This window comes from Nicotiana tabacum, chromosome 3 (assembly GCF_000715075.1).
Source record: "Nicotiana tabacum cultivar K326 chromosome 3, ASM71507v2, whole genome shotgun sequence".
In the NCBI taxonomy this organism is placed as follows: domain Eukaryota; kingdom Viridiplantae; phylum Streptophyta; class Magnoliopsida; order Solanales; family Solanaceae; genus Nicotiana; species Nicotiana tabacum.
The window spans coordinates 650,907-663,497 of NC_134082.1; the positions used below are offsets into that span (position 1 = coordinate 650,907).

Sequence of the window (12,591 nt, forward strand, 5' to 3'; positions counted from 1 at the left end):
GCAACCCAACTTTATTGCTTTCTTTTTATTTATTTTTATTTTTTTATTATATTATTGTTGTAGGATTTTGAGCATAGGGAGCAAAGCCATAGGAAGTGTGCAAAAGTGATCCAGATGATTGGAACTAAGTGTGGGGTGCCCACACAAAGGACCATGCCTAGGGGAAGTCTGAATACCTCGTGAGTCGGGATTGCTTCGGCCTTTGACCTTTCAGGAAGTTTCTTGTCCACCCTCGTTATTGTTTTGCTTTATTTGTGCATTGTGACACTGCACTCTTTTAAGTGTGGGATGGAAGAATTCCTTTAGATCATTAGTAATATTATATTAGTATGTTAATTTCTTATTTTTTTTAGTTACATATTTTTGTTTTTATAGTAGTGTACTATTTTAGGTGATTAATTTTAAAATTTTAAAAAAAACAAAAAAAATTGATTTTTTTTGGACTTTTCCTGACGATGGATCTCCTAGACAGTTTTCTTGAGGGATTAAAGTCTAAACAAAAAAAAATGAAAAACAAAAAAATACAAAAATATGTCCTTTAGTTTTCTTTAGGTAGTAATAATCCCTCGTGGTTTTTCTTTGGGCCTCGGTTCTTTTCTATGTGATGTAGTTTGAACCGGGCAGTTTTTTTTTTAGAGTAGATTAGGAATTTAGGGAATAAAAGGAGGAAGAATGATGAACCTAGGCGACCTTGACTTGTTTGACAGTAGTATATTTAGGCTTTGACATATGTAGTATCTTCCCTATGATTTGAAATTATTGATGATGTCTTGCGTAATTAGACAATATGTTATTGATGCCTATGTCTCGTTTTCTTACTTGTGTTCACTTTGTGCTTAATGCTTAATATCTCGTGGCTCCGTGAATACTTGAATTTGTTGAGAATCGGAATGTGACCATCCTTAATGAGTCATGTGCCATGTGTGGTGAGGTTTTTTTGTAGTTTATATTGTACTTGTGTCTAGAACTTGACCGGTATGTGAGTTGAAGCAAAATTCTAGGTGATGCTCGGTTTAAAAAATAATTTTAGGGTTTCTTTGATCTTTTTGAGCTTATTGATTACGACAAATAAAATTTATCCCTAGTTAACCCTTTTAAGCCTATAGACTTTTATTTAGCACCCACATTACGAGCATATACCCTTTTGTTCTTAATTGATGTTTTTTTATCCTTTTACCTCTTAAAGTTAATTATGAAATGAATGCTAAAATAAATAAGAAGGGATTAAGTGTGGGGTGGCTTTTGAGTGGAACCAATAAAAGAAAGAAGGGTGCACTTATTTTGTAAAATAATACACCACTAGCGAAAATTGAAAAAGAAAACAAAAAAGAGAAAAATTTGGAAAAAAGAAAGAAAAATATAGATGAATAAATTGTTGTCTTTTTCTTTCTAGTGGGTATGAATTAAAGTAGTACTTAAAGAAGAAATGAACGTTTTTGGGGGTGATTTTAGTTGTGAAATTGAAGTGTATTAAAGGATTTGCGCTTAAGTTATCATGTGATGTGTTAAAGTGCTTAGGAGGCTGAGTCACTATTCCTAAAATATATCCTACCTGTCCCTTAGCCCACATTACAACATGAAAAGTCATAATTAATTTTAGATTGAGCGAGCCTACATTAGCAGAGATTTACATTAAGGGCAAGCCTATGGTACCAATTACATGCACGTGACTTCTTTTGTGAGAGTGAGTGATTTCTTTGATATATGTGAGCATGAGATTCGAATGTATGGATTGATTTTACTCTCTTTGATTTTGTTTTGAGGCACATGATTTCACGAGGGATAGGTAACATTATTAGACTTCTCTGTGATGTGGATGTTCAAGCCATGAGTGTATTGTGATGTTGAGTCGATTTTTGAGGCTAGGATTGTTGTGAACATGTTGTCTTTGTTTGGGTTTTTTGAAGTATGGCATAAGAAAAGGAAAGTGTATGTGATTGCATGTGCTAGATTTTAATTGTTGCTATCAACCATGGTCAATGGTCTGGTGTGCTTCAAATGTTTAAATATAATGTGCTCAAGAATAGTGTGAATTGTTGGTTGACTCGAGGACGAGCAAAGTTTAAGTGTGGGGTGGTGATGTTCGGCTAAAAATGCATATATTTAACCATTATTGCCTCATATTCTAGTACTTTTAATCGTCTTTCGAGTATTAATTATATTATTTTGTGCTTAATATTATATTTTAACTGTGCAGGAATAAAGCGATGTGAAGATAAAGAGATTTGAAGCAAAATTGAATAAAACATAGAAGAAAAATAAAGAAAATTAAAAGAATAAAAAAGGGGAGGGGACACCCTTTGGGTTTTGGTAACCCCCCTCCTAATAGAGGACAACAAAAAGACGGGATACAAATAAAAAAAAGGAATTAGAATTCAAGGCAAAAACTCACTGGATTTAGCGCCAGGCCAACGCTCGAAGCGGGGATTTTTCCTACTTTGTTCGGGACAAGGTTATTTCGGTCCTATATGATCCCAACTTGTATAAAAGGGGTTCTAAACCTATTGTGAAGGAAGGAGGACATTTTTGAGAGGAAAACAAAAGCACAGAGCCGCGTGGAGGCTGGATTTCATCTTTCTTCCATCAAATGTTGTAATTTTTATGTTTCTTTGTATGATTCGTTATTTTGCTACTATATCTATGTGGAGCTAAACTTCACGTTCTAGGGTTGTGGTTCTTCCATGACTATTATTATTCAGATATTGCTTTTGCTTTCTTGATTTGTCGTATTAGTTTATTTATACAATCCTGCACTTAATTATTTGATTGCTTGATCACCAATTGAACACTATCTACGAATCTAGAATTGAACTCGAGTGAAAATTTTAGATTGCATATAAGATTGAGTAGAGCAAGTTCTTGAACCTAGGCATCGGGGAATAAATTCGCGGTTAGGATAAACATATACCTAATTGACTTGCTTGGTTGATTTACATGAATTATAATTGCATTCTTGTTAGTTCTAATTCCATAGAGATATAGGTGTTAGGTTAGCTTGAATAGGCGAGTAACAACTCGGCAGATTCTTATGTGAAGTATTAACCTGTTAACCAATAAACTAGATAAATTAGTTATTCAATTCAATTTAAGAATACAATAGGAATGTTAGATAGCCCATAACCCTAGGTCATTTTCATCATATTGACAATATAAAATTTTTCTCTTCCTCTGTTTAAAGTTCATTAATTATTTCTTTTTAGTTTAATTACTTTAGCATCACTACTTTTGGGTTTAATCCTTGTTTAGATAATTAAGATAGTCTAATTTAGTTAATAGTTAATTACAAGTCTTTGTGGGTTCGACATCCGACTTTTAGTCACTTTATTACTTGACAATTGCGTATACTTGCATGTGCGTTTGGCTGCAACACATTGCCTCGGTGCTGGTGGCCGAGGAAGAAGTCATCGGTGCAGTGTTCCGGGGTACCAATTTTGAGGTCTTCGCCATTTCTATCTAAGTATATGAAGATTTGGTTTGAAGGTAAGATATGCAGGTTTGAAGATGAACTATGAGGATATGAAGAGCAAGTTATGAAGATTTGAAGGATTGATGAACGAATAAGGATATAAAAGGCTCGAGGGTAACTTAGGGAAGTTTGAAATCAGAAAGTAAAAAAGTGCGAATAGGAAACCAGAACTTTTATAGGGAAAGAGTAATGAATGCATGACGTTTTTGGTGACTATCGGGGGTGATCAACCGACGGCTGATGCGTGTCCAAAATCAGAGCGACGTGACTGATGGGACGTTCCGGTTCATGAACTTGCTCATGGTGTGCGAGAGAAGGAACCCGGGTCAATTAGTCACTTCTCATCGCTCCTATAATCTACTCTTCGAGAAGTGAGGGGACTATCTGTGTACGGGTAGAATCGAGGATAAAGTTACCCCCTAGTTCCCGTTTAGAAGCGAAGAAAACGTTACTTGATACTAGCTCGAGTGAGACCGAGGGTGCCCGCAGATCGGAACCAGGAGCGGATGGAATCGAGCATGGATCAACCCGGAGAGACTCTAGCTCGAGCAATACGAAGAATCGAGGGTAAAGGAGAAAACGATTAGAGAAGACAAACAGAGAGCCGAAATATCCGCCATCAACCAGATATTACTCCACGGATCACGCTCGGTATTGGTTGTAGATCGTGTTTTCGTGAGAGAAAAGGAAGGAAAGATTTTTTTTACCTTATTTAGAATTGTACTAGGGTTAAAACTCCTCTACTATATAAAGAAGAGAACCCTTTCTTTTTTTTTTGGTCACTGTTTTGGCACACATATCAAGGCAATAAAATTTACTTTGGCTTTTAACAATTGTTTAAGTGTTCTTGATTAGTGGTTCGCCAGTTTATTGGAATCAGAGCCCTATCTCGAGGGCTCAATCGAGACCGGTCATTCGCACTCATGGGCGGATCTACCATGTAAAATATGATTCACGTGAACCCGTGGTCCTCGGGTTAAAGTATATATATGATGTACATAATTTGGCAAAAATAGATATATATACTTGATTGAACTCATGGTCAAAAGAGATCAAGTGGTGCATTGGTTTTGGTCTCTTATTTCCAATAGCCTAAGGTTAGGGGATCAACCAACCTTTTTGTTTAATTTTTTTTTTAAAAGTAATGGTGAACCCATCCTCCGGAAATCCTGGATCCGCCTATGTTTGCATAGAGATCGGGTCTCTTTCCGTAGTCCAGTTTCTCCCTTCTACTTGATCTGTTTCAACGGAAAAGCTTCACTTTTGACCTTTAAAAGTAAAGTAATTAAGTAAACCAACTACTAGTACGATAGAGTTCAGAAGTAAAAGAAACTAGTGCTTCATAATATTCATTAAATTCTTGGGCATGTCCTTGCGCAAGCTGTGGAAAACATCTCCACTGCCCACATTACAGAGTTTAGCATGACAGTGCATATATATATCTATCATGCTTTTATTTCATGTACAATAACTACAGATCACTGATTAGAAATAATTAAGCAGCACTTTGAGGCTCCCCACCAGTACAAATTAAAGATCCATCATTATCATAGAGTTCGCAACCCTTGTCTGCGTTACAACAGTTGATGCATTCTTGATTAATCTTTACCAATCCAGAAAACGGGCAACTTATGGTAGCAACTCTAGGGTCACATTCCGTAGTACAACTCTTGGGTTCATCACTCTCTCCTTCACAAACAAACTCGCCATCCTGACCGAAGTAGTAGCAACCTTTGTATCCCGTGCAACAGGTAGTGCATCCGGTGGGATTAATTATCGTCTCTCCTTCTGAACGCGGGCATTTTGAATAGGCAATATCTGGATCACAAAACTGGGGACAAACGTTTGGATTTTTGGGGTCAGACGATCCTTCACAAATAAAAGTTCCATTAGCGCTATAATAGTTGCAGCCCTTGTAGCCTGCGCAACAAGTGGTGCATATGGGATCGTCTGGAGTTCCTTGTGAACGCGGGCATATCCCATAGGCAAAATTACCACACTCTTTGGTACAAGCCTTGGCATCAACAAGTAGTAGAAACATTCCTACAACAAACATAGCTATATTTGTTAGTTATTTGAATGCCTTATTCTTTAATATCATATTCGAATTTTACTTTTTCTTGAAGGAAGGGTAAACCAATAATAGTATTAATAACTCGCACAAATTAAAGGATTACACATAGACAATGAAAAACAACAGTTCTATATCAAAGAAGAAAAGAAAGGATACAAGGACAAAGGAAAATCTTACCAAGAACAAGTAGATGAGCGACGAAACTAACTTTGTGAACAGCCATTATACGCTTTCTCGTGAGTTACTTTGTTTTCTTTTTTGGGTAAGGAGGGTCTATCCTTCTCCATCTATTTATAGCAAACGAGTGATCAATTAGAACAAGAAGATAGTCCGATCAATTCATTATTGACTAATTAAAACCTTTTTGTTTATGATTAATGTATAGCCTCCTCAATTGATAGATCTATTATTTTCTTAGTGTAAGTTTGGCGAGGTACATGGTTGCTTCTTTATTATAAAGTTTAACTCTTCCCAAGGTTTCTTGCAGCCATAAGGTACTTATAGGTAAATTTTTATAATGAACCCTAAGTTATGGTTATGACAAAAAATGATATTTATATGGGGTGAGGGAGTACTTATGACCATCGGATTAAAATTTATTGATAGCTGAGATTTAATGGAGAGATGGGGCGGGTTGGACGGGTATAACCAATATAGTTTAACTAGTCACACCGTCCCTTTCCCTAGGTCCATCAGTTGAGTTACTTGTGAATTAGAAGTGTACAAGTGGGACTTAAATTCAAAATAAAAATAAATTAATAAATGACATAAGTTTGGCCGCTAAGAGCCGACGGCGGCGGAAGGCAGTGTGGTGTTTCTTTCTCTTATCTAAACTCTGTAAGTTTGGCATGTTCTTCATTATTTAATGTTAACACTTTGACTTGAAATTTGATTATTACGTTTACGCCTACAGTATTAGTTTCTAATCAAATATTTGTATATAGGCTGTCTAAGTTTGACCTTTCGGTTTGGTTGTAGATCATTTTCTTTTCAACAAAATTTGCTTTGATGTCTGCATGTCAACCTTAAAACTTCTGCTTGGTACTTTTATAACTATTTATCAAGGGGCATTTGCATCTATACCCGTAACTTCAGCATACGGGGCTGAAGTAGCAAATGCAATCACGCAAAATTTCAGCATTCTAATAGACGGGACTGAAGTTTTTGTTTTTGTAACTGGCGAACTTCAGCTGTAAATGGCGAACTTCAGCTCTAGAGCTGAAGTTTTTGTTTTGTAACTGGCGAACATCAGCTCTAGAGCTGAAGTTTTTGTTTTGTAACTGGCAAAATTTTTGTTTTGTAACTGGCTTATGGTTTTTATACTTCCCAGAGGCTTAAACTAAACCATCCATCAAAACAGATGATGTTAAGAGATGGCACAATCAAAGAGGTTTTCGTTGTGATTCAAACCAGTTAGTCTCAGCATAAACAAATAAAAAATCTGTGCATTTTTAAAAAAGTGAAGTAAAATTGGAACCCAATTGCGTTTGTCAATTTCGAATCTAAAAATCTGGAAAAAATATCTGGAGTCCGTGATTGAAATTTTACCTCTTGAACAGTCTTTCAAAAAAAAAAGTTCAAATTTAGATCAATGAAATCTTCTCAATTTACCATGTCCACTATCCTTGATAAGTGTACGCTAGTATTTGGGGTTTATCTATTTAAAGAAAATTCAGCTTTGCTACTAGTGACGTTAAATTAATTAATAAGAAGATATATTATGTTCTCCACCCAATGGAGGAAATTTAATCTTGAATTCTCACATATATAAAATTAGAAGGACAATTTGTAGTAAGAGTAGGTTTTATGTCTCTATCACAAAGGACTTCATTACTAGGGAGAGAATTGTATTTTCTACCCAAAAAAGCAGTGCAATAGATTTTTTTTTGACTCTTCTGATTTATATATTAATGCTTAGGAACGATTTTACTCTAAGCTTTGTATGATTTGCCTATAAGTGTTAACAACATGATTACTCAATTGAATATTATTGAAACTTTTACTGGTAGCACTCTCGAAGAAAAAGCTAAATATGAAAAATGGATGCAGGCTAACAAATAGAGCCTTTTGATCATAAAGAGATCTATATATGATCATATAAAAGATGTAATCAAGAATGATGGAAATATGAAGGACTACTTAAGTTTCATTGGACAAAAATTCTTAGAATCTAATAATTAAGCTGCATAAGATAGGTTATTAACCTGATTGATTTCCTATCTATCATAAATATAATTTTGTAAGAAAGGTTCGTAATTACATCATGAAATTAGTAACATGGCTGTAACCTTTATTAATAATTTTTTGGTTTGTATCAATCCCTAAGGTTCCTTCATGAGTAGTTTGACTGACTTAAAATAACATACAATGTGCAAAAAGATAAATGGAGTATTAAGCTTATCACTATTTGTGTGAGAGAGAAAAGAAGGATTCGAAAAGAGAAAGGTGAGAGCGTAGGGAACCGTATTAGTTCGTTTAGATCAACTAAATTTTCCTCTTGCACAAAAAGTTGACCCAAATTTCATATAAAGACACATGGCTAGTCTCACATTCAGATAGTTATAATGGCCAGCCAAATAAGTCTGGTGATAATTAAGGTCAGTCTCATGATCCTAGTGGCTCTCAAACTATGATTAAAAAAGAAATCAAGTGTTGAAATCGCAAATAAATATATCTTAAGAAAAAGCTAGTTATCCTCTGGAAAAAAACATATAACCTTTAATTTTGGCTTTTGTTTGCTTTGAAATTAGTCTTCTGGATATTACAACAGGCCTAATTGCTTCTTGCAAATTTTATTTCCAGTTTTGACAATGAATCAAAATTTCGGCAGGATATGCTAGTCACCACCATTTTAAAGAAATAAATTACAAATCATATTATAGCATGAAGAACAATATAATCACATCATTTAATCATTAAATGAGATCATATATTGTGTGAGGAGGATATGAGTGTATTAAATAATTAAGTAGTGCACTTTGCTCTAGGAGAAGATTAGTTTATTATTATTATTATTATTATTATTATTATTATTATTATTATTAAGGATGTACGAAGTTTTCGATTGTTTGATCTTATATAAGGCCCGTGAGTCTGAAGTTAACTAATAGAGTTATAGTAGGACAAACTTTAAAGTTTAAAGTAATGTGTCAGAAGTTGTAATAGTGGAAACTTCAGACATGCACGAGGTATAAAATTGATTCGTATAGTATAAAGTGGTTAAATTTTAAATAGTTTTGAAAAACTAATTACGTTTTAAACGATACCCCTAAATTCGGGTATTTGTTTACTGGACGCTTACATACAATGATACATTTAAGGGCGTTATGTCATGGCCCGCCCTTTAAGGGGGTGTCAGCGCAGGGAGGGGTTAAGGGCGTTAAGAGGGTTAAAGGAGCTACTAGACTAAGAGTGGTCTTGGAACATAAGAATTTTGACTCAAAAATATGTAGAGTTAGCGAAGAATCTCGAGAAAAGGAAGATTAATATAGTTTGTGTACAGGAGACTATGTGGGTAGGAGATAAAACGAGGGATATGGCAGTTTCAAACTTTGGTATTCTGGGAGGGTGGGGGAAGGAACGGGATAGGTATCTTGGTTGATAAGGACCTCCGTGAACTAGTGGTGGAGGTTAGGAGGGTGAATGAAAGGTTGATGACTATTAAGCTAGTTGTTGGAGATTTTACTTTGAACATAATCAGTGCGTACGCACCCCAAGCAGGTTAGGATGAGGAAGCCAAGTGGCGTATCTGGGAGGATTTGGATGAGATGGTGCGTGGTATCCCGCATACCGAGAAACTTTTCATAGGAGGAGATTTCAACGGTTACATTGGAGCGACGTATGGGGGATATGATGATGTGCATGTTGGCTTTGGTTTTGGAGATAGAAATGAAGGAGAAGCGTTTCTGCTGGACTTTGCTAGAGCATTTGATTTGGTGATAGCACCTCGAGTATCCCGAAGAAGAGGGAGCACTTGGTCACCTTCCGGAGTTCGGTGGTCGAGACTCAGATTGATTATTTACTCTACAGGAAATCCGATAGAGGTCTTTGTACGGATTGCAAGGTCATCCCGAGTGAGAACCTCTCGACCCTTCATTGGCTTATGGTCATGGACCTTGAGATCACGAGGAAGATAGGAAGAGGGAGATGTATAGCCAATATAAGATCAAGTGGGGAGCCTTGACGGAAGCTAAAGCGCAGGAATTGGGGATCAAACTGGTGACTATGAGGGCTTGGAGGAGTAGTGGGGACGCAAAAGCTATATGGACCACGACTGCGCGGTGCATAAGGAAAGCCGTGAGAGAGGTATTAGGGGTCTCAAAGGCTTACTCTAGTGGTCATAATGGAGAATGGTGGTGGAACGGAGAGGTGCAAGGAAAAGTGAAAACCAAGATAGCAGGGTATCTGAAGCTAGTGGAAAGTGTAGACGAGCAAGAGAAGAGAGCGAATAGGGAGCATTATATGTTGGCAAAGAAAGAGGCAAATCTAGCAGTTACGGCGGCCAAGACTGCAGCTTTTAGTCATTTGTATGAGGAACTCGAGGGCCAAGGTGGGGATAAGAGGTTGTTCAGGTTAGCCAAGGTGCGAGAAAAGAAGGCACGTGACTTGGACCAAGTGAAGTGCATCAAGGACGAAAAAGGTAGAGTTTTGTTGTATGGGGGGCTTATCCGTCAGAGATGGAAAACCTACTTCCATAGTCTCTTGAATGAGGAGGGGGACATGAGCATTATACTGGGTGATTTGGAACTCTCGGGGAGTTACTGTGACTTTGGGTATTGTAGGCGGATTAGAGTTAATGAAGTTGAAAGGGCTATGCGTATGATGAGTAGGGGCAAAGCGACCAGGCCGGATGAAATTTCGGTGGAGTTTTGGAAGAGTGCGGGCAAGGCAGGCTTGGAGTAGCTCACTAGGATATCTAATGTCATTTTTAGAATGAAAAAGATGCCCGAAGAATAGAGGTGGAGCACGATGGTTCCTATATAAAAGAACAAGGGTGATATCCAAAATTGCAATAACTATCAGGATATCAAGCTGCTTAGCCATACTACGAAAGTCTGGGAGAGAGTGGTAGAGCTAAGGGTGAGGAAGAGTGTGTCTATTTTTTAGAACCATTTTGGTTTTATGCAGGGGAGTTCGACTACAGAAGTCATCCACCTAGTTAGGAGATTGATAGAGCAGTATAAGGAGAAAAAGAAAGACTTGCATATGGTGTTCATGGACATAGAAAAGACATACAATAAAATTCCAAAGGAGGTTTTGTGGAGATGTTTGGAGACTAGAGGTTTACATGTTGCCTATGTTAGGTTGGCTAAGGACATGCATGATGGAGTAAAGACCCGAGTGAGGACGGTGGGTGGGGATTCGGACCATTTTTCAGTTATGATGGGGTTGTATCAGGGCTCGGCACTCAGCCCTTTTTTGTTTGCTCTAGTGATGGACGTATTGATGCGCCACATCCAAGGGGAGTTGTCGTGGTGCATGCTATTTGCAGATGATATTGTATTGATTGATGAGGCATGAGACAGTATGAATGCGTAGTTAGAGGTATGGAGGCAGACCCTGGAATCCAAAGGTTTCAAGTTGAGCAAGACCAAGACAGAACACTAGGAGTGTAAGTTCAGTGGCGAGACTCAAGGAGGGGAAGAGGAGGTGAGGCTGGACTCGCGGATCATCCCTAGTAGAGGGAGTTTTAAGTACCTTGGGTCTATTATTCATAGGGGATGGGGAGATTGATGAAGATGTCACACATCGTATTGGGCGGGATGGATGAAATGGAGACTCTCTTCCGGTGTTTTGTGTGATAAGAAAGTGCCACTGAAACTTAAGGGTAAGTTCTACAAAGTAGTGGTCAGACCAACGATGTTGTATGGGACTGAGTGTTGGCCAGTCAAGATCGCTCATTGATCGAGGCCAACCCTATAATACTACAAAGTAGCAAGAGAGGTCGAAGCAGCTTTTACCCGAGAAGGTCGGGATCGATTTTCTCAGGGAACTAGAGATTGGAGTTGAGTTTCTATCTAAATTGGTGTTGCGTAATTGTTCCTAATTATACTTCTACACAATGTTGATTTTAATTTTACTTCTAATTTTATACTTCTAAGATGCTAAATTAGGCTAAGTAAACCTAGATTAGACTATTGGAAGTTGTTCAAATAGATAAAAGGCACTTGGATAGTGACTTTCTCCTAGGTGGCTAATTGACGGATTCTTGAGTCTAAGGCTAGATTGTCATATTTGGGGGGTATGATATAACCATTGCACGATTCTACTCACTCTATACCTCTCGGTAGTTTGAGTGATTTAGCCCGAATTGACTTTTTCAAGACCAATTGGGTATAATAATTTGTGCAAGAAATTGAGGTTCAAGTCGGGTATTACTATCTCTAGGTTTAACCCTTTAATTGGGGCTATCAATCTCTTGAATACACTCAAATTCCTTGTTGGACTAATTTCATAGACTTAGGCTCTCTTTCTCAAGAAGAGCCAAAGTCAACTAGGCATAAACTAGTGTTTGCAACCACTAATTCAACATTAAAACTGTAAATTGGTCCAAATATCAAACACCCATAAACAATCAAGCATTAAAATACAAGACCCATCAATTACCCATACTAGGGTTGAGCCACAACCCTAGCTAATGGGTCTAGCTACTCATGATTATAGAAGAAAACAAAGAAATAAATGAAGAAAAACCCATAATAATTCATTACTAGATAAAACTTAAAGGCTCAATGATGAAACGAAGCTAAAATTACTCAAAATCGAAAAGAAAAAGTGTTCACAAGCCCAACTCTATCTCTAAATACAACTCATGACCTAAAAATGGGGGAAAAACTATTTATACTAGGCTAAAAATTCTGGACAAAAATACTCTTGCGGGGCTAGTGTGGACCGCACAAAATAGAGTATGCCCGCACTAAGGCTCTTGGCTAAATAATCTGCTCTCTAAAGTTTCCCACCGCGGATCGCACAAAATGCTCCGCGGCCGCGGTGGCTTCTATTGCGGTCCGCATAAAATGGACCGCGGACCGCATTGGCCAGGTTCCTCCAA

The 12,591-nt window shown here is 37.3% G+C and overlaps 1 protein-coding gene across 1 annotated transcript; it reads right to left on the bottom strand.

Annotated features, from left to right (window-relative positions):
* Window positions 1–4,800: 4,800 nt before the first annotated feature.
* Window positions 4,801–5,804, bottom strand: LOC107816122 (proteinase inhibitor type-2). Its single transcript, NM_001425940.1, is given in 2 exon segments — window positions 4,801–5,509; window positions 5,718–5,804. Coding segments are annotated over 2 exon segments (594 nt in total). The 5' UTR covers window positions 5,764–5,804; the 3' UTR covers window positions 4,801–4,961.
* Between the last annotated feature and the right edge of the window lie 6,787 nt (window positions 5,805–12,591).